The 22,301-nt window shown below is 50.9% G+C and overlaps 1 protein-coding gene across 2 annotated transcripts; it reads right to left on the reverse strand.

Annotated features, from left to right (window-relative positions):
- Window positions 1–6: 6 nt before the first annotated feature.
- On the reverse strand, window positions 7–22,235 carry PMF1 (polyamine modulated factor 1). 2 transcript variants are annotated; one of them, XM_054691749.1, is made up of 6 exons: window positions 19,445–19,756; window positions 17,255–17,304; window positions 4,805–4,910; window positions 3,672–3,772; window positions 2,391–2,586; window positions 7–502 (listed from the first exon to the last, which is right to left on the reverse strand). In XM_054691749.1, the coding sequence occupies exons 1-6, from the start codon at window positions 19,445–19,447 to the stop codon at window positions 449–451; spliced, it is 510 nt and encodes a 169-aa protein (XP_054547724.1). In that variant the 5' UTR covers window positions 19,448–19,756; the 3' UTR covers window positions 7–448. The 2 variants fall into 2 exon arrangements, with proteins under 2 accessions (XP_054547724.1, XP_037356870.1); XM_037500973.2 differs by lacking the exons at window positions 17,255–17,304; window positions 19,445–19,756 and adding an exon at window positions 22,031–22,235 and having other exon boundaries at window positions 9–502.
- Window positions 22,236–22,301: the final 66 nt, after the last annotated feature.

Consider the following 22,301-nt stretch of genomic DNA (forward strand, 5'->3'; position numbering starts at 1 on the left):
CAGGCAGAGGAAGCATCCTCAGATTATAGTGTGGGGAGGAAGTTTATTTACGGATGTGGGGAGAACATGGCAAAGGCCCTGGGGTTGGCCAGCAAGGGGGCAATCAGTGGAGACTGAAACCAGATTCCCAAGGCAGGGCCTGGGAGGCGCAGACCTGCAGGGCATGCACATGCTTGAGGGGGCGGGTCACCTAGAGGGGTGACTGGTGAGGATCTTCATGTGAGAAGAAAACAGTTGGTTCTGAAGGTAATGTCAGTATGAGTAACCCAGAGGGAGCCCCAAAGGCACAGTGGTGTGGGACTCCTCAGGACTGGTCCTCCAGCAAGTTCCAGCACTGCTTAGGGACAGGGCCCCACTGCAGCTGTTCCCAGAGGCAGCTCATCCCAGGCCAGCACGCCAGCCACAGGCCCTTGACCTTGACTGCCCTCTGCTCCCAGGTCTGGCCGCCTCACTCGGGCTCCCGCAGCACAGCCAACAGCTCCTTCTGTTCTCTGTGCAGAGCCTGAAATCAGCAGAATGAACAAATGTGGACATTCAAACCAATCAAGCTGTCCTTGATTCCATGCCAAGTGTCCCCTGAGGTTGAAAGGGAAGGGGTCTGGAGCTCATGTCCAAGCCCAGTGGGGCATGCTGGGAAGTTCCCCCTGCTAAGCAGGAGTTATGGCAATTTGGGTGCCGTGACCCATGTAGGCTGAGCCTCCCCAGAGCAGAGCTGGTCCTCATTAGGGCCCCCAAGTGCCCCATGGCCCTCCCCTTTTCCCACCTGAGGCCCCAACAGGGGAATCAGAGCAGAGGAATTTTCTTGAATTAAGTAGTCTTTCAGCTGGGCTACCAATATTGAACCATGATGAAAACAGCTCTCTAAAGCTCCCCTACTAGAGCCTCACGAACACAATCCTGCAGGCCCACTTCAAGCAGCGGCTGGGCCCTGGATCTGTGGGGTAAGGTGTGGCTGTAGGAGCAGGGAGCTCTGAGCCCCCTCACTATAGATGACTTATTCAGAGCTGGCCGGCCCTGGGAGCATTCGTTACTGGACCAGTACAGAAGCATGGCCTTGCTGGGGAGGGGGTGCTGGCCTCAAGGAGGTGGAGTAGCAATGCAGAGCAGCATTTTGTCTAAGGACCCAGCAGGGTGGCCTCAAGAGCACCAAGACACAACTCAGAGCTGTGGAACCAGCCCCACCAGACAGAACCAGGCTGAGGGGCCAGGAGGGCCATGGTGTCTGCAGCTCAGTCCCCTGCTGCTGGGGAGACAGCGGGGTGGGGAGCAGGGGACTGAGCTGGGTCCCTCCTCCTGCACAGGACAGGCCTTACTGAGCAAGGGTGGCTGAGCTGACTGGTCTTGGGAAGAGGCGACCAAGATCCCACATGGGCGTGGGGCCCTAAGACACAGGAGGGCCTGCCTCAAGAAGGGAGCAGCCAAGTGTCTCTAAGTAGACAAGGTGACTGGCTCAGTGACAAGTTAAATGAAGTGACAGTGTGTTACCGTCAAGCCCGCCTAGAAAGCCTCTTTTTTTGTTTGTTTGTTTGTTTTTTTAAGATTTATTTATTTTATACTCGAACTGGGGTACAGGCCAGATGTGCGGGAGGGTGAGAGGATTCACCAGAGATAGAGCAGGGAACAGAACAGGCAGACTGACGAAATACACTGCTGAGGCAGAGCAGTGGGCATGACAGGAGAGGTCTGCTGCACCATGTGGGATTCTCACCGGCCAGCCGGGATCCAACCCACACTGCAGAGGCTGTGGACAGCTTCACAGTGCGGCGCTCAACCGCCTGCGCCACCAGGGAGGCCCCCCTTTTTTTTTTTTAGATTTATTTTTTATTTATACAATAGCTGGGATACAGGTCAGAGGTGTGGGAGGGTGAGAAGATTCACCAGAGACAGAGTGGGGAGCAGAACTGGCAGAAGGACGGAAGACATTGCTGAGGGGAGCAGCGGGTGTGACAGGAGAGGTCTGCCACGCCATGTAGGAATCTCCCTGGCTGGCCGGGAATCGAACCCGCACTGCAGAGGCTGTGGACAGCTTCACAGCACTGTGCTTAACCCGTTGTGCCACTGGGGAGGCCCTAGAAAGCCTCTTTTGGAAGCATGTTGCGAGCCAGTAAGAAAACCTGTCTCATCTCTGCAGCCACACCTGCCACCCCTGTCACCTGCCTGATGACCCTCTGCCCAAGTCACCCACTTGGTCCCAAGAGACATGGGGCAACTTTCAAACATTAAAGTCACCCTCCCAGGACAGGCAGGGCTGCATAGAGGGCACACTCCAGCATGTGACACTTTACAGGCCTGCGCAGTGGTCACACGGGGAGCTACAGAGGTAGGCTGGCTGACATGAGGAGCAAGTGGCTGCCCTCCCTGGGGCTCCTTTCTCTGCTCAGGGCACTCACCTGCCAGGCCTGCTGCTGCGCCCAGCTCCGCAGCTGCAGCTCCTCTACCTGCTTGCGCCCGGCCAGGATGGCGTCTGCCAGCTGCCTGTTCTCCACCTCTTGCTTCTGCACGCGGCGCTGCAGGGTGTCCCTCTGCTGCAGGAAGTAGGGCAGCAAGGCGCTGCGCATGTCTTTCTCTGGGATCCCGCTAGGGCGCCTGGGGCCACGATGGGCAGAGAGGATGGGAGGGGAGGACGTGTGGAGCGAGGGCTCCACTGTCAAGCCTATTGGGCACATGCCCCCTCGGGTCTCAAGCTAGGCTGGCTTCCCAGGCCTCACGGTGGTCCCATCTGCCTCCCAAGACCCAGCTGCTTGGCCCCTGCTCTGCATGGGACCACGGACCTGCTGTCCCTCTGCTGCAGTGCCCAGGAATCCACCAGGCCTTACCTCAGCCTTCCCCACCCTAGACCTATTCTCCTTCCCACCACTGCCACGCCAGGGCTAGAAGCCACTTTTTAGCCCTGCTGCTGTCCCTGTGACCACCCACCCTGCTGCGCACCCGGCCATCAGAATGTGAGCTGGAGTGACGGGGGCAGAATGAACCGTCTCAGGCCCAGCCCCGCAGACATGCTGGCTCATGTGGGCGGATACGGAGCAGGTGTGGGAGGTGAGGTTAAGGGCGCCAAAAGCCCAGAGGGAAGAGATGGGTCCGTTCTGATGGGGAATGGGGTAAAAGCCCCTCTGGGTTCTTTAAAAAAATGATTTTTCAGTTATAAAATTTAATCCTCTTAAGTATTAAGGTCAAAAGCACAGGAAAGGCATCTTCTCCCCTGGCCTAGGAGCCTGCACTGACAGGGGAGGGTTGTAGGAGGCAGAGTCAGGCGGCTCGAGGTCTTGGACGGACGCCTCTCCTCTCCACTCCTCACCCCGGCCCCCTCCTCTGCACGGGCCACAGCAGGCTGCCCAGCCACCTGCTAAAGCGGCAGCTCCAGGAGAGGAGGGGCTTGTGTCTTGTTCACTGCTGAATCTCTGGCATCTAAAATAGTTCACAGGAATATACTGGATGCTCCCTAGATACCTGCTGAATGGGCAAGTGAAGAAAAACCCATGCCCACCCGGCCTAACCAACCCAAGATTCCCTCCATCCCTTCTCCCCCAGGCCAGGTGGTTCTGAAGTGAGCTCCCCCAGGAAGCTTTCCCTTGGGGGGCTTCTCCTCCCCTACTGGGGCCATTTTTCACTGGCTTGGGCTACTGTTTGGCATTTGTTTGAAAGGTGGCCTCTTTCCTGTGAGCCCCTCTTACCAGGCCGCCTCCTTTCGATCTTTGCCTTCTTCCACAATTGTATCCAAGGCGTTCAAGATGGCTTCCAGATTCCCCTCCACTTTGATTTCAGAGATTTCCTCCTGAAGAGGAGGGAGGAGATAACAACTGTAAGGATTCCAAAGAAGCCCATGTAGAAACACGTAAACTGCTAGCAACACTTAGTAAGATTTGACTAATTTTTTTTTCTTTTAAAGATTTTTTTTTTATGCATACAAGAGCCGGGGTGCAGGCCAGAGGTGCAGGGGGTGAGAAGATTCAGCAGAGACAAAGTGGGGAGCAGAACAGGTGGAATGACCGAAATACACTGCTGAGGGGAGCAGCGGTCTAGTCAGGAGAGGTCTGCTGCGCCATGTGGGTAGCTCCCTGGCCGGGCATTGAACTCATGCTGCAGTGGCTGCCAACAGCTTCATAGGTTGCATCTTAATTCCTTGTGCCACCAGGGAGGCCCCAGATTTGGCTAATTTCTCTTCTGTTTCTTTATATAAATATTCCAACTTTTCTATAACATGTGACTTTTATCATTAAGAAAATGATAAAACAGAACACTTAAAAAGCCTGCAGGTGTCTCTCCTTCTGCCATCACCTCTGAATGCTCCGGCCGTTGCTCTTGCCCACACCCATGGCATCTTTTGCAAACACCACACACATTTGGATGCTTAGTAGGCCCATTCTGGAATGTAACAGCACAGAAATTTAACTCTAGAGAGATCACAGATCCTGAGTTAGGAATGGGATCCTCTCGGTTTTCACACTCCCTGTGGGGAGCTGTTTCACTTTATCCAACACCCCGCCAAGCAGCTCCCTGTGCCTTGGCTGCAGCAGATGCTGGAGAGACAAAGAGGCGAGACCCCACCCTGTCCCCGGAGCTCCCAAGGGCTAGTGGAGCAGACGGCACATAAACCTGCAATTATGATACCGGACAAGGAGAGAAGGGGCATTTAAGATGCCCACAGCACAGCGGGGGAGGGATGACGGCCCACAGCCTGTTGGGCTCAGAGGACAATTCTGGGGGTGAGGCCAAGGAGGGGCCCAGAGCCAGGTCTCTGCCCTCAGGACTGACAACCTGGAGACGGGACTCAAGCCAACGGCGCCTGCTGGGTCTCGCCACTCACCCGGATGGATGTCTGCAGCTGCGTTATAAACTTGTCGTAGATCCGCTGTGTCAGCTCAGGCTGCAGCTGGTAGAAGCGCTTGTAACAGTCAGTGAATCTCTGGTAGCTGGAGGGAGGGAGAAGGCAAAGGCGAGTCGGGTCCAGCATGGTTCTTGCCTGGGCACCGCTGCCTCTCATCTCCAAGCTCGGTCTACTTCCTGCCCTGGCTAGAGGCAGTGGCTGCAGAACGTCTCACTGGCAGCTCCAGTCACTGGGGCTGGCTCAGGGCTCTATTCCCCTCTCAGTGGTACCCCACTGGAGTTCAGGGACGTCCCCTCAGCGTGGGTCACAATTCATTCAGCCCCAGTTGTTAAACTTGACAGAGCTTCAAACCACCAGGAGGGTTTATTACAATTCAGCTGGCTGGACATGCTCCCTGGAGTTGTGGCTCTGGACACCTCACTGAGAACCTCTGGTCGCTCAGCCCCCTGGCAAGGCTAGGCTATGGGACAGGGTACATGGTCACAGGGGGCTGGGGTGGCAGTGGGGCATCCCTTTCTCTTAAAAAGAGCTGCATAAGGGCCTCCCCAGTGGCGCAGAGGTTGAGCGCTGGGCTGTGAAGCTGCCCGCAACCTCTGCAGCGCCGGTTCGATCCCCGGCTGCTCCCCGGCCACCGGAGGAGGGTCCCACATGGCACGCAGACCTCTCCTGCCACCCGCTGCTCCCCTCAGCAGTGTACTTCGGTCCTTCTGCCTGTTCTGCTCTCTGCTCTGGCTCTGGTGAATTCTCTCACCCTCCTGTGCTTCTGACTGTGCCCAGTGCTTGTATAAATAAATAAATAAATCTTAAAAAAAAAAAAAAAAAGAGCTGCATAAGAAGAAACTATTTCTGAGGACGATACTATAGCCAGGACACTGGTCTGAAGGTAGTCTGCACCCTGGGAAGGCAGCACAGAAGGAGACAAAAGGGGTGTCTGAAAGTACCACCAGGGAGGCACCCTGCCTTGGGGCTTCGGGCTAGTGAGGTCGTGGATTTCTCTTATGTTTCAAGCCATTTAAAATCAGGTCTAGGGTCTCCCCTGTGGCGCAGCAGTTGAGCTCCGGGCTGCAAAGCTGCCCGCAGCCTCTGCAGCGCCAGTTCGATCCTCGACCGCCAGCAAGGGTCCCACATGGCGCGCAGACCTCTCCTGCTGCCCGCTCCTTCCCTGAGCAGTGTATTTCGTCAGTCTGCCTGTTCTGTTCCCCGCTCTGGCTCTGGTGAATCCTCTCACCCGCCTGCGCTTCTGACTGTACCCAGTGCGTGTATAAATAAATAAATAAATAGGGCCTCCCAGGTGGCGCAGCGGTTGAGCGCTGGGTTGCGAAGCTGCCCGCGGCCTCTGCGGCGCCGGTTCGATCCCCGGCTGCTCCCCGGCCACCAGAGGAGGGTTCCACATGGCACGCAGACCTCTCGTGCCGCCCGCTGCTCCCCTCAGCAGTGTACTTCGGTCCTTCTGCCTGCTCTGCTCCCCGCTCTGGCTCTGGTGAATTCTCTCACCCTCCCGCGCTTCTGACTGTACCCAGTGCTTGTATAAACAAAACAAACAAACAAACAAACAAACAAATAAATAAAACATGCCTCTATAAATTAAAAAATAAATAAATAAATAAATAATAAATCTTTAAAAATAAATAAATAAATAAAATTAGGTCTATCCTTCTTGGCCTTTTTGCTAAGATCAAATGCACTATCTGTTCTTATCAGTTTAAAATCAAGTCTGTGTCAGGGGCAGCGAGAGTGCCATCCATGCATCCTCGCAGCCAGAGGAACCAAAGAGAGTCTGCGCACTCCCAGTGGCCACGCTTCTCCAACAAACTCAAATAAGTTACATTTCCTCTCCCTCCTTTTCTTGTCCATCTTTCTGCCTGCTCCCTTAGGCCCTTCCCCTGCCCCAGATATTTGAGTCACTGCCCTATGTGGGTTGCTCAGGGATGTGCCCTTCTGGAGCTTCCAGAGAGGCAGAGGCAGCAGCGGGGAAGGGTGTCCGTGGGGAGGGCTCTGAAGAAAAGGGCCATGGGCTCAGAGTACCATGGGGATCATGTTTAGGCTGGACGTTCAAGTGAACTGCAGAAAGTGTGTCACCAAGGAGCCTCAAACACGTCAAAGCTCCCATCTATGCTTCACTGCGGGGCCCTGTGGACCAGGCTGGGGGCCCCTGATGAATGGGAGTCAGGTATGGGAGACTCCACAGTACCCCACGGCACAGCCTCCAGCCCTGCCAAGGGAATCACGGCCGGGCCCCTCTGTTCTCACAATTCTCCAGCCCCCTAACCAATTCCTATCCCCCAACAAAGGGATTTGAAACAGGGGGAGCGAGGCAGCGGTATGCTGGCGTCCCTTCACAGTGGCTCGCAGGAGAAAATTGTGAAATGTTCAGGAAATCCAAGAGACAGTCATTAAACAGAGATTATTGAGTGTTCAATCGCACCAACGTAAACGAGTTATGTTAAAAATAAAGTACTAACTACTCCAAATATACGATTTCCTGACCATTCCACCATGTTTTACTTGGCTCTTGGGGGACTTCCACCGTGTTTGTCTGAAGAAATACTGTAGGAAGGTGCGCTGTGGCCCGCCTTCACTTGCGTATTTAGTGGCATTATGTTGGGAGCTTCAGAAACAGTGCAAGCCAGGGCACAGTCTGCAGAGCCGGCTGTGAGCATCCCCCCTGTGGGTGAGGGGGACAGTCTCACCACTAGATGGTACAAGTTTAATATCAGTACACTTGGGGGCCAGCCTCGGTCCCGAGAGCAGGGCCCCAGACATCTGGTTGTTTTGCTGCTGCCCCACAAGCCACGCAGCCTGTGGCTACAGAGAGGACACGTGACACCAGGCCAAGAAGGACTGGAGTCGAAACTGGGTAATTATGGCTTGAAACGAATTTGGCTTGGATGTGGGAGATCCTGTTTCTCCTCCCAGCCAACTCAACAGGCAGAGGGCTGAGCCAGGCCCTCTCCTCATGCAGGCCACTGGCAGCAGAGAGGGCAGAGGGCGGGGTGCAGCAAGTTCTGCCCACCAGAGTTGCCCGTGAGATTCTTCCCATGTCCCACCGGCATGTGAGAATCCACTGAAAGTGAAGGAAACCCACCTCCACGCCCCATATACACACACAGGCATACAAATACATAAGACAGGGAGCTCAGGCCTCAAGGACAAGGTGAAAGGCAGGCAGATTCGAGGCCAAGTCAATGAGCATGGGAGGCAAGTCCTGCCCCTGCCCGGGGGTGGCTGCTGCACAGCACAGGGTGAGGGTAAGGCAGACAGCAGATATGACCACACTAAGATGATCGCCACAGGAAGTTTACATAACAGCCATCAATTCATATAGATACAAAGAAAAATTCTTTTTCTTGTGATGACAATTCTAAGGATCTACTCTCTTAACTGTCAGGGGACCATTCAATAAGGTTAAAAACTAAACCCCCACTCTGGACCCAGCAGGCTGGTTTGGGAGGCCGGAGAGATGAGGGAATGGATAAGGCTGCCTTGGGGACAAGGCCACAGACCAACTACCACATCTGGAAAAGCCAGCCCAGCTCCAGGATTATAGAAGCAAAGGCCAGGACATGTTTCTATGTCAAAGGCCAAGACCAGACATGCAGATAGCAAGTGCAAACTGGTGCCCCCAGTTAGAAAGCCCATGAAAACAGAGTTTAAGAAAGGCTCAGACCTCTCATCTGGTCTGCTGCTTCTCTTAGTAGTGTATGTCAATAAATCCACCTTTTCTGTTCTCCACTGTCTCAGGTGGATTCTTTCATCCCAGCGCCTCTGGCCTCACCTGGACATTTCTCCCCACTACACTAACAACTTCCCAGCACAGCACACAGCAGTGTTCATCAGGCGATGCATCAAGCCTCAGGACTTACCTGTCTCGTAACTAGAAGTTTGTGGGTGTTGACACCCCTTCTTCCGCTTCCCCTCCTGTTGTTCCTTCCCCTGTGACTCCTTCCCTGAGAACCAACACAGACTTGGCAATGGCTTGAATACCACTGTGGGTTTCCCCTAAATTCACAAGCAGGAAAAGCGATGCACTCTAGAAACATTCACAACCATCGAAACTGCTGATTTTATCTTCTCACCCTGCTGCAATATCCTTGTGGACAGTGGTGCCATCACAATGTCAGCAGGTCTCCAGGGTGCCCATAACAGGATACGCTGCAGAATTGTCCCCTCAGCCCTCTTCTTCCCTGCCCCAAGGCCCTGGGGGTAGGTGCTAATAGAATCCCACATGGCCGCTCTGCCAAGTCCCCCCTCTGCCCCTTCTGGAATAGCCTTGGCCTTCTAAGAGTACATAGGGGCCACCCAGCTATTAAGTTCTGGGGACACACTGCTTGTACTTTTGCCTGCGTTAAAATCCTATCTCTGCCACCAATGATTGAAATGATCTTTTATTTATTTTTCAAAGAACTGGGGCATAGGTCAGAGGTGCGGGGGTGAAAGGATTCACCAAAGACAGATTGGGGTGGGCCTCCCTGGTGGCGCAAGGGGTTAAGACACACTGTGAAGCTGTCTGTAGCCTCTGCAGCACGAGTTTAATCCCTGGTTGGTCAGGGAGCAACCCACATGGCGCAGCATTTTCCTGACTTGCCCACTGCTCCCCTCAGCAGTGTACTTCGGTCGATCTGCTTGGGTTTTTTTGTTTTTTTTTTTTTTAAAGATTTATTTATTTATTTATACAAGCACTGGGTACAGTCAGAAGCACAGGAGGGTGAGAGAATTCACCAGAGCCAGAGCGGGGAGCAGAACAGGCAAACTGACAAAATACACTGCTGAGGGGAGCGGTGGGCGTGGCAGGAGAGGTCTGTGGCACCATGTGGGACCCTCACCGGTGGCCGGGGATCGAACCAGCGCTGCAGAGGCTGTGGGCAGCTTCGTAGCCCAGCGCTCAACCGCTGCACCACCACGGGAGGCCCTTGATCTGCTTGTTCTGTTCCTGCTCTGTCTCTGGTGAATCCTCTCCCCCGCCACACCTCTGGCCTATACCCCAGCTCTTGTATGAATATAAATAAATCTTAAAAAAAAAAAAAAGAAAGAGTGGGGAGCAGAACAGGCAGCTCTACTGATATACACTGCTGAGGAGACCAGCAGGTAAGACAGGAGAGGTCTGTTGTGCCATGTGGGTAGCTTCTTGGCTGGGGATCAAACCCTGGCCGTATTGGTGATAGTGCTGAGACTTAACCCCTAGGTCACCATACAGGCCCAACAACTGAGTGGTCTTGGCCAACTTCTTTACCTCTTTGAGTCTCAGTCAAATGGGAACACCAAATAGGTACACTTCACAGCATTATTACAAGGATTTAACGAGGTTACAGACATAAAGCATGAAGCACAGGTGGGGCACATCAAAATGCTCCACATCAACTATGATTATTATTACTATTCTCAGAACAGTTCTCACACCTGTCAGATCAAGAACAGGTCAGTAACTTGGCTCAGCAAAGGTGAGAATCTCTTTCCCTGAAGACAGGCACTTGATGAATGCATCTTGGCTGCAACTGCACGTGCAGATACCAACCCCACTGCAGAAAGAACTAAGTGGCCCCCACTACAGAGAAAAGCCCCCGGAAGGGCTACATCTATCATCAATGAAAAGAGGTTTTAGAAACCACATTTACTGAGTCTCTAAACAGAGATGACTGTATTAGCTGATTTTAAGCTATTTTTTCTCTCCAAAACACTTATTATGTGATATCTGAGATGCTCCACTGTTTTTGAACTCACTGAAAAGGCATTTCATTTACTGCACTAAAAATTTACTGTAAATTGAGTTGTCACTTAAGTTTAACTTTATTTAAGTCGAGAATCAAGGCTTTTTGGTCTGTCAGCTACATGTGCAAGTGAGCTGTGCAGGTCACCAGGACAGGGGCAGAGACCAGCAGACGCTAGTCCGTCCACAGCAAGGCCTGCCCTGCACAACTGAACACAATTCACACACAGGCCGCCAGAGGGCGCGTGGGGTCCAGCGCTTCGGTCCCGCTAAAGGAATGGCGGGCAGGCAGCTCTCTGCCCGAGGGTGACTAGGCAGGTGTTTCTCTTCACAAAACTTTTCCCTTTGCGAAGCTGCAGCAGCAGCTCCTTCTGCCTGCTTATGTCTGTGCAAACATCTTCTCCTTTCCTTTTCCTAATAACCTGTCCTTTTAAAATTAATAATAATAAGAAGAATCGGTCCTCCCCGGTGGCGCAGCGGTTGAGCGCTGGGTTGCGAAGCTGCCCGCGGCCTCTGCGGCGCTGGTTCGATCCCTGGCTGCTCCCCGGCCACCAGAGGAGGGTCCCACAAGGCGCGCAGACCTCTCCTGCCACCCGCTGCTCCCCTCAGCAGTGTACTTCGGTCCTTCTGCCTGCTCTGCTCCCCGCTCTGGCTCTGGTGAATTCTCTCACCCTCCCACGCTTCTGACTGTACCCAGTGCTTGTATAAACAAACAAACAAACAAACATAAATAAATAAATAAAACATGCCTCTATTTAAAAAAAAATAAGAATAAGAATAAGAAGAATAATGGTGGGCAGAGCAGACAAATAGAAGCTGGGGAATTTTGGGACAGAAATTCGCGCTTTGCACCTCCCACACCCACCTGTATAGTTACCCAGTTTCATTAAGAAAGGTTTCTCTGGTGGCCTCCCTGGTGGCGCAAGGGTTAAGACGCAACCTGTGAAGCTGTCTGCAGTCACTGAAGCAGAGTTCGATTCCCGGCCAGCCAGGGAGCAACCCACATGGCGCAGCAGACCTCTCCTTGTCTCTGCCGCTGCTTCCCTCAGCAGTGTATTTCAGTGTCAGTCTGCCTCAGCAAAGGTTCTGTTCCCCACTCTGTCTCTGGTGGGTCCTCTCACCCCCCACACCTCTGACCTGTGCCCCAGCTCTTGTATGCATGAATGGATGAATGGAAGAAAGAGGAAAGAAAGGGAAGGAAGGAAGAAAGGAAGGAAGGAAGGAACATTTCTCTGATCCAATGCACACTAGCAACCCAAGACTGACAAAAAAAGAGGGGAAAACCAGAAATGTTTCTTGATGAAAATAAGATGCCAGTGACTGATGATTTTTAAAAATCTTAAAAATTGGGCCTCCCTGGTGGTGCAAGGGGTTAAGCGCAGCACTGTGAAGCTGTCTGAAGCCACTGTAGCACAAATTCGATCCCCGGCCAGCCAGAGAGCTACCCACATGGTGCAGCAGACCTCTCCTATCTCGCCTGCTGCTCCCCTCAGCAGTGTACTTCGGTCAATCTGCCTGTTCTGCTCCCCACAGTCTCTGGTGAATCCTCTCATCTTCCACACCTCTGGCCTATACCCCAGTTCTTGTATGCATAAATAAATAAATCTTTAAAAAAAAACTTAAAAAATTAATCATGCCTTTAAATTATTAGGTCTCAGGCTAATTTAACCTTTTTTTTGGGCTTTTTTAGGATTATTTATTTATGCACACAAGAACTGGGATACAGGCCAGAGGCGTGGGGGATGGGAGGATCCACAAGAGACAGAGTAGGGAACAGAACAGGCAGAATGACTGAATACACTGTTCAGGGGAGCAGCGGGTGAGTCAGGAGAGGTCTGCTGCCCCATGTGGGTTGCTCCCTGGCCAGGGATTGAACTTGTGCTATGGTGGCTGCAGATTGCTTCATAGGTTGCATCTTAACCCCTTGCGCCACCAGGAAGGCACCTAATTTAACCTTTTATTGCTTAGATTTTTTTGGAAATTGCTAGGAATTTAGGATTGAGAATCTGCAACTACAATATATTTTTTGGGGAAAAAAAGGAAGAGAAGAAACTTATTTGAGAGATATTAGTATGAAGTAAAAAATGCTTATCAGGGTGATTAAATTAATTTATTCATCTGACAAACACTGAGCACTGACCCTGTGCCAGCAGAACTCAGTGGTACAAATTCAAAGATGAGACAGTATGATCCCCATCCTCAAAGGGGGTACTGTTGTTTTTTTAATTATACAGATAAATCCCCAGGAAAAAGAGGATGGCTGGCCAGGAGGGCCTCACAGGGTGCTCAGGGAAGACTCCCTGGAAGAAGCACCATCTGAAAATGAAAAGAAGTGGGAGGGGCCAGCAGGCAGCAGCAGGCCGAAGCAGTTGTGAACAGCTTGCAGTGCAGGCATGTCTGTGATGATGTGAAACCTCCAAAGGCTCCCCGACAATGCTCAGCACCAGGCGATGTTCTAAGTGCTCTACCTATGGAGACATGTTTCATCTTCACAGTGATTCTGTGAGGCAGGTTCTAGTATCATCATCCCCACTTTTCAGCTGAGAATCTCAGGTAGAGAGCAGCTTGCCCGGGGTCACCAGCTGGGACACGGTGGGGCCACTTGGCTCTGGGCCAGGTGCTCTGTCCCCTAAGACACCCAGCCTGTGGGGTGGTGGGGCGGGGACATCGGTCAGGGCCAGACACACAGACTCCAGACTGTGTCTGACAGGAGTAGCTACAAAAGCAGCTTTAGCAGGTGGGATATGATCAGATTTGCACTTTGGAAAGCTCCTCAGGCTTTGTATGAGGAGGGCCTCAGGAGGAAGCAGAGCAGAGCAGACGGCTGACACAGCGGGGGTGGCAGGAGGAAGGCGGCCTGGAAACACGAAGAGAGAATCAGCACAAGGGGCTGAGGTTCCACACCACAGCGTGATGAGTCATCCCCATACGAGAGAAACGAATCACTGCAGTGGCACGTATCACCCGCACATTTAGAGGGGGGGGACATTTCCGAGGTACTGTTTAGTCAGCAGCTTATATATAAACTACTCCTTTTCCTGTGAAGAACCATTTCCTATGAACACCAACAGTCGTTGCCACTAGTTTAAAACTAGCTCATGCATGTTTGCAGCTAGCGCTCTTCCCTTGGCCACTGTTGGACACAGGCATCAAGTAATTTACAGAAATCATACTCCTCACCGCACATACAGGCTGGAAGACCAGACCAAGGCAGGCACTGGCCACCCTAGCAGCCAAGAACTCAAGCACTGTGCCTATCCATCTCCTCCTGCTCCCGTCGCCCCTCTGGACTGACTGATACCACATGGGCCCTGCAGTGGGGTATCCTGTGGCAGATCCCACTTCCTCTGATAAGTGCCGGTGGTCACCCACCTGGGTCCCACCAACACCTCTAACCAATTGGCTCTCTTGGCGGGTCTGATTCGTGACAAAGCGCAGAAAGGGCGAGCCGCATCTGCTTACTTTAGCTAAACAGAATGGCTGAGAAGCAGGAGGCTGTGAGGACAGAAAAGAACCCTTTACTTTCTCCGGACGAAGCAGAGGTCGCACATGACAGCCCCAGCAGGGTCAGGTTTCTGTTCTGCAACCTGAGAGCGGGGACTAGGGAGTCTGTACCTCAGCTGATCTGATTAAAGGAAAACACCCTGACTGACCAGTGGGGCTTGAGTCTGCGTGCCCCGTCAGAGATCCCAGTGAGGCCAGACATTGTCCAGTCACTCTATTTATATGAGATATTGTGCCCTCCTAGTTAAGGTAATATTTATCAAAAAAATATGCTGTGTTGTGGGGGAAATCATTCTAGAGTCTAAAATACCCCTTTGTGAATAAATCAATGTTTACTACTTAGAGACTCAGGTGTGAGTACCTGGTCTTTGGGATTGAGGACTTTTAACCTAAGACTTCAGGGGAGGGTCAAGTCTTAGGTTGTTGGAAAAGTCATGACATATTTTTTCTGTTTTTCAAGCAAAAATCCTTCATAACCCAGGGCCTCCCCGGTGGCGCAGCGGTTGAGCGCTGGGTTGCAAAGCTGCCCGCGGCCTCTGCGGCGCCGGTTCGATCCCCGGCTGCTCCCCGGCCACCAGAGGAGGGTCCCACATGGCGCGCAGACCTCTCCTGCCGCCCACTGCTCCCCTCAGCGGTGTACTTCGGTCCTTCTGCCTGCTCTGCTCCCCGCTCTGGCTCTGGTGAATTCTCTCACCCTCCCGCGCTTCTGACTGTACCCAGTGCTTGTATAAACAAAACAAACAAATAAATAAATAAATAAAACATGCCTCTATTAAAAAAAAAAAAAAAAAAACCTTTAAAAAAATAAATAAAAAAAAATCCTTCATAACCCAATATTTTAATGCATCTTTAAAGTCTGTGTTCAGGGCCTCCCCGGTGGCGCAGCGGTTGAGCTCTGGGTTTCGAAGCTGCCCGCAGCCTCTGTAGCGCCGGTTCGATCCCTGGCTGCTCCCCGGCCACCGGAGGAGGGTCCCACATGGTGTGCAGACCTCTCCTGCTGCCCGCTGCTCCCCTCAGCAGTGTACTTCAGTCCTTCTGCCTGCTCTGCTCCCTGCTCTGGCTCTGGTGAATTCTCTCACCCTTCCGCGCTTCTGGCTGTACCCAGTGCTTGTATAAATAAATAAATAAATCTTTAAAAAAAAAAAAAAAGTCTGTGTTCATACTCATTTATGAGTCCTTTCTATGTGGAACTAACTGTTCCTTCTGAGTCAAATGAGGGGAAGGATGGCCCAGCAGGGAGAAGCTGCAAGTAGAATGAGTGGGTGGCCTCGTGCTGCAAAAGAGCTTGCATGCATGGTGTCTCTGCACTTGCAAGCAGGTGCAAGCCATAGCCACAGCCCTGACCTGGCTAGAGTGGGCGAGGCAGAGGAGTGAACAGCCTCAGACGCTGTGCTAAGGAGCTTATGTTTGACTCTGGAAGCAACCCTGAGCAAATTAAACATTTTAAGCAGAAGGACATGCTCAAATTTGAGCCACAGACTGCAGGAAGGGCCAGGCTAAGGCTGGAGGGCCAACTTGGAGGTTGGTATAACAATCCAGGGAGATGGTGAGGGGCTAAATCAAAGCAGTTGTTCAGGAAAGGAGGAGGTTGAGGAGAAAGGCTTGGTGGTTGACTGGACGTGAGAAGCAAGAAGGGGTGAACAAGGACTCCAAAATCTCTGGCCTAGTAAGTAGGTAAATAGTGAAATCCTATTTCTATCATACTGAGCTTGATGGTTCTGTAGGACACTAAGCATTGATTGCTTGTAGTAGAGAGCTGGCGAGGAAGGTCAAAGCTCAGGTGATGTAGCTTGGCAATCCTCATTCATTCCAAACCTACATTCTCAGTGTCTGTTATGTACCAGGCACTGTGATAAGCAGCAAGGAGAGTGTCATACAAGACAGAGAAGACCCTGTCCTCGAGAACTGTACATTTTATATGGGGCAGATGACAAACAAACATGCAAGCAGACAATAAAATTACACACAGAAGCTCCACTTCTGCTGCTCGGCAGAATTATGACACGAGGGAATAAAACAAGGTGTCATGATAAAGAATAACTGTGGCTTTAGAGAGGGTCAGGGAAGAGACAGAGAAAAAACATTCCTGGGGGAGCAAGTAGCAAATGCAAATGCCCCGATGGCAGGGAAAGCTCTTGACAGTCCAGGAAATGAAACTAGTATGACCGAGTATGGTTGGAGGGAGACACAACTGGGGGTTTGGTAAGGGGGCTTGGACAAGGAGCAATGGACAGCCACTGAAGGGCTTTCGGCAACAGCAAGGTATCAAATGTGAACATTCACGTGCAGAGGTGAAGTTAGGACAGGTAATGCTCGCAGATAAGGGGCAGTGGATGAAGCCCAAGAAGAGGCAGCCAGTGAGGTAGAGGAGCAGAGAACAGTGTTGGGAACCAATGGAGAAATTTTCAAGACAGAGAAGTGGTTTTCAGAGTCCAATGCTACGAGGAGAGAAAACAGGATAAAGATGAAAAAATATCCACAGGATTTAGCAACAAGGAATATTAATGACCTGGAAAGGGCTAGTCTTAAAGGAATGGCGGTGAATTGCTCTAAGCTGAGACCACCACCGGACGTGGACAACTAGAGCCTGGAATGTAGAGACCTGAAGCCAAAGCCAGGATACAAAGGGAAGGCAACTGAAGGGGAGGCAGCCTGCAGCATACAGCCAAATTTATAGACGGAGAAACTCCTGCCTGGTGGCCTCAATATTCTCTACAAACTAGGTATTGGGATGATTCCCTGAGGGGGTCGGGCAGCAGGAAATGGGCCAGAGAGAGATTAACATTTTCAACAGCTGCCCTGGAGAAGGGAAGAGAATTGGCTGGGCCATGAGGATCAGCAGCTCCTCCAGCCCCCAGCTGCCACCTAAGACCACGGTGGGTGACTAGCTGCTCAGCAGGCTGGATGTCAGGGCACAGGGGTGTAGACTACTAAACTTGGGGTTTTACCAGGCTGGAAGGGAAGGGGGCTCAGGTGGCCAGAAAGAGAAGTGTGTCAGCTGCCTTATGGATCCAACTGAACCCCTCCAGAGATCATGATTTCAATCCGGGACCTGTTTCTCCACCCCTCCACTCTCAGTGGGGAGTGTTTCTTCCCATCAGGCCAAACACCGTCCTGAAGAGTCACATGTTTCTCCGTTCTGTTTCCCTTTCCCTCGAGTTGCCCTCTAATCCATTCTACTCACATCCACTCACATCTCTCATCTGCACCACATCTCTTACCTGCCAGACGGCTGACGCTCCAGCCACAGGACTTTGGGCTGACAAGCTTTCTAGGACACACAAAATGCTTTAGACTTAAAAAAAAAAAAAAAAAAAGCCAAATTCAAAAAATAAAAGCTCAAAGTCAAACTAGTAGTTATCTTAAATGAATACAAAATACAACATGTCAACTAGTCAATGGCAACTTTAATATAATTAGATAAAAATTATATTTAATAGGGGATGTGGATGCTTTTCCTCCTGGATTACTGCTCCTCAAAGGACATTATTAACAGAGTTAACATCTAATAAGGATATTTCCTTTTTCAGTCTGAAGCTGATAAAGGGGCCTCCCTGGTGGCGCAAGGATTTAAGATGCAGCACTACGAAGCAATCTGCAGCCACAGCAGCATGAGTTCCATCCCGGGCCAGGGAGGGGACACACATGGCGCAGCAGACCTCTCCTGACTCGCCCACCATTCCTCTCTCAGCAGTGTATTTCAGTCCGCCTGTTCTGTTCCCCACGCTGTCTCTGGTGAATCCTCTCACCCCCCGCATCTCTGGCCTGTACCCCAGCTCTTGTATGCATAAATAAATAAATCTTTTTTAAAAATTAAAAAAAAAACATGAAAACAAGAACAAAAGGAAATGAGTAAGCAGTTCACAGAAGCTGCGGTCAAATGACTAACAAGTATATGAGGAAATCTCCAAACTGATGAGGAATCGGGGTAGGCAAATTAAAACAATAATGAGATACCCCTTCAAACCTGTCAAAGGGGCAAATGCTAGAATGGTGGATGCCCAGGGATGTGGGAGACAGGAATAACTTTTCCATAAAGCAATCTAACAATACACAGGAAGGTGTGAAACCTCTCTGATCCCTCTTTGATACAGATGTCAGAGAAATTCTAGTACAAGTCCAGGAGGGGACGTACAAGGATATCCACCCTCGCATAACTTGTGGAAGAGGGTGTTAGAGGCACCCAGGTGTCCACGAGGCAGAACGGGCAAGTGCTGGATGCAGACCATGAAATGACAAGCAACTCTGAGAAGCTCCGAACCATGTTATAGTGCATGGTGAGATTTTTTTAAATGGTATTGAGTGAAAAAAGATGTGAAACGTAATTATCATTCACAGAAACTTGAAACATACACATATAAAACATTGTTTTAGAAGGTTACAAACATATTAATATGTCACTGTTTTGCACTTGTGTTGACCCAGATCCCTCTCCTCACTGCTCACAATTCCTTCACACTGAGTGGTTTTTTTAATCTCATCATTTTTTAAAAAAAGATTTATTTACTTATGCATATAAGAACTGGGGTATAGGCCAGAGGTACACGGGGTGAGAGGATTTATCAGAGATAGAATGGGGAACAGAACAGGTGGACTGACTGAAATACACTGCTGATGGGTCAGCTCCCTGGCTGGGGATCAAACTCCTGCTGCAGTGGCTGCCAATTAACCCTTTGCAATACAGGGAGGCCCCCTGGTGGGTTTTTTTTTTTTTTAAGATTTATTTATTTGTGCATACAAGAACTGGGGTACAGGTCAGAGGTATGCGAGGTGAGAGGATTCACCAAAGACAGAGTGGGGAGCAGAACAGGCAGACTGACTGAAATACACTGCTGAGGGGAGCAGCGGGTGAGACAGGAGAGGTCTGCTGCGCCGTGTGGGTAGCTCCCTGGCCAGCCAGGGGATTGAACTCGTGCTGCAGAGACTGCAGATAGCTTCATAGTGCTGTGCTTAATTAACCCCTTGTGCCACCAGGGAGGCCCCTGTCTTTTTTATGGCACTGGAATGTCTACTCCAGGAGGCCAGGGACCTTTCTGTCTTGATCACTGCTGAATATCCAGCTCCTAGCACAGCCCCTGGGACACTGTAGATGGTCAATAAATATATGCAACTGAATAAACTAATAAATGGACATATAGGCAATAGAAAGTGAAAACTAAGAGAAGGAGAAAGGAGGACAAGTAGTAGGAAAAAAAAATAAGACAAAGGAGGAGAACCTTGCCTAGACATATAATGATGGTATCATGACTGGTCCCTAAAAATAATTATAAATTATTTTATCAATGTCAAAATTACTTGTCAAATGGTAAGAATGTCATCACCTGCCTGTCCATCCTCCTCTGCTTTTACTCTCCCACTGATCACTATGTTGTAGCCAAGAAGGCCTTTGCCAATTCCTAGGCTATACTTACCATTTCAAGGCCCTTGCACAAGTGGTTTCCTTTGGCTACATTTTCTCTTAGTTCTTCCTTCAAAAAGTCAGTTCCTTATCATTCTTCAAATTTCAGCTCAACATCACTTCCTCAGAAGGGGTTCTCCTAACCTTGCTATGTAGTACTTTCCTTTCCACCAAGTTGCGATCATATCACTTGTTCATTATCTTACCAAGTTCTGTGATTATTTTGTTTATGCATTAAATGTAAGCTCCAAGGCATCTTGTCTTCTTTAAAGCATCCCCAGCACCCGAGAGAGTAGACACTCAAATGTTTGCTGAGTGAATCAGGGTGAGGTAATGGATCTTTAAAAAAAAAAAAAAGATTTATTTATTTATGTATACAAGAACTGGGGTGCAGGCCAGAGTTGTGGGGTGAGAGGATTCACCAGAGACAGAGTGGGAAACAGAACAGGCAGACTGACTGAAATACACTGCTGAGGGGAGTAGCGGGTGAGTCAAGACAGGTCTGCTGCGCCATATGGGTAGCAACCTGGTCAGGGATAGAACTCGCACTGCAGTGGCTGCAGACAGCTTCACAGGTTGCCTCTTAACCCCTTGCACCAGCAGGGAAGCCTGAGGAAATGGATCTTAAGGTGTCTATGTAGGACAGGTTGAATAATAAAACCAGAAGGGGGGTCTCCTTGGTGGCCTGGGGGTTGAGTCTCAGGGCTATCACTGCTAAGGCCTGAGTTAGCTCTCCAGCCAGGGAGCTCACCCACATGGCATAGCAGACCTCTCCTGTCTCCCCTGCTGCTCCTTCAACAGTGTATCTCAGTAGACCTGCCTGTTCTGCTCCCCACTCTGTCTTTGGTGAATCCTCTCACCTCCCCCCCAGTTTCCCCACCCCCGACTTTTCTGGCCTGCACCCCATCTCTTCTATGCATAAAGAAATAAAATCTTAAAAAAAAAAAGCAGATTAGGAGAAAACAGGAGTCTTGATGAGGTCAAAGAACTGGGGAGGAAAGAGGGCTGGAAGGAGAGGTTTGGTGCAGTTACAAATGACTGGTCTCTCAGATAAGAATTAACAAGTTTGTCTTCCCCCATCTCTTGCAATTTCCCCCTTATTTGACAAGTTTGCCTTTTTTATGACCAGTCTCTCAGATAAGCATTAACAAGTTTGTCTTTCCCATATTTCTTGCAATCCCCCCCTTGCTTGATAGTCTTCTTGCATTCCAAGGAAAAAGTAAGCTGGCATCCACCCGGCTCTACGCTGACCCCTTTCCTCTCCCCTTTGCAGACCCTTGCCCATCTTCCCCCCTTTTTTCCCTTTGTATAAATACCCCCGCACTCTGCCAAAGTGCAGGACTGTTGTCTTTCAGACATGAGTCTGCTGCCCTCCTCATTTGTCGACAAATTAAACCACTTTCCTTTTCCTCAAACTGTTTCCTTTTATTGGCTGAAGGAAACTGAGGGCATATTCGGTATCAGCTTGTGGTCAAGACACCAACTTCCTGGAAATGCTGTTAAGGGTTTCAGCATTAATGTGCTGGGATGGTGGGATCATGGGCAGAACTGTTCCTTTAAAGTGTCCAATACTGTTACAATTTGTTCATGTAAAAAAAAAATTAAGGGGCCTCCCTGCTGGTTCAAGGGGTTAAGCGTCAGCACTATGAACCTATCCGCAGCTACTGCAGTACCATTTCGCAGGCCAGGGAGGTGACCCACATGGCACAGCAGACCTCTCTTGTCGCGCCTGCACTGCTTCCCTCAGCAGCGTTCAGTGGATCCACCTGTTCTGCTGCCCACTCTGTCTCTGATGAATCCTCTCTCACACACTCACATACACTCCTCCCTCTGGCCTGCACCCCAGCTCTTGTATGCATAAATGAATCTTAAAAATAAAATAAAAATTAAGGCAGAAAGCGCTTCTACGGTAACAGTCATCACACTACCCAGTTAAAGAAGGTATTATTTCCATAAAAAGAACTAAAACACAATGCTTTCTATGTGGCAGGCACTGTTCTAAGCACCTTAAGCGTATTTATTCATTTCTTGTTTTACATTTTCAAATGCAAAAGGTTTTCAAACGCAAAGGTTTATTAGGAAAAGGAGACTGAAAAAAGAGAGACCTGTATAAAAACATATGGGCAGTCTTGCCAGGGGAGCTACTATTGATTCGATTTTCAAAACGCCCCGTTGAAAAGGGTGCCATTGTGCCATTTTCTTTTGAGGAACCCTGGTACTGAGCGGTTAAGCCTGGCTCACGCCCTGCTGCGTCAGGATTTGAACCCCGAGCTAATTCCAAAGCCTGTGTTTTTCCTGCCACCTGGAGTTTCAGTAGTAACTGGGCTCGCTGGCGCCCCCAACAACTGGCGCCCCCGGGTTACGGGGACGGGCGAACACCACGTGACTTCCGGGAAGGGCTTGTCCTAAGCGCGGCCAATGACCCGCCAGCCCGAGGCCCACGTGACTGCGCGCGTCCGGCCGCCACGCCGGTCTCGCGTAATCAGCCCCCCGCGGGACAGCCCCCCTCTTCTCGCCCCTTCACCTCCTGCGAGAGTTGCCTTCCTGCGAGAGTTGCCTCCCTGCCAGAGCTGCCGCGGACTGGCTTCCTCCACCTTACCTCCCCGCGGCGACCAGCTTCTGGAGAAAAGTGTCCACCATGGTGTCCAGCAGCTTCACCCTCGAAATGGCGGGGCTGCAGGGCACAGATTCCGGGGACGAGGCCTCAGGCCCTTTTCCCTCACATTCGTTACCTACGTCGACGCGGCTCGCTTCGGCCATGTTGAAGTCGAACCGCCAAATCCGAGACCCGGCCGGCCCGCCCCCCGGAGCCCGCGATTGGCCGCCGCGGAGTGCCCGTCACCGAGCCCGCGGCGGGAAGGGAGAGGGCG

Source organism: Talpa occidentalis, unplaced genomic scaffold (assembly GCF_014898055.3).
Source record: "Talpa occidentalis isolate TD23 unplaced genomic scaffold, MPIMG_talOcc4v2.1 talOcc4.9, whole genome shotgun sequence".
NCBI classification, from domain to species: domain Eukaryota; kingdom Metazoa; phylum Chordata; class Mammalia; order Eulipotyphla; family Talpidae; genus Talpa; species Talpa occidentalis.

Bases quoted from the DNA above. Each gene is read 5' to 3' on its own strand.
- PMF1 (XM_037500973.2), bottom strand. From the start codon at position 22,191: ATGGCCGAAGCGAGCCGCGTCGACGTAGGTAACGAATGTGAGGGAAAA. The intron at 2,587-3,671 runs GTAAGAGGGGCT...TCGTGGCCCCAG, and splicing joins GATCGAAAGGAGGCGGCCTG to GCGCCCTAGCGGGATCCCAG. The intron at 503-2,390 runs GTGAGTGCCCTG...TGCTGATTTCAG, and splicing joins CGCAGCAGCAGGCCTGGCAG to GCTCTGCACAGAGAACAGAA.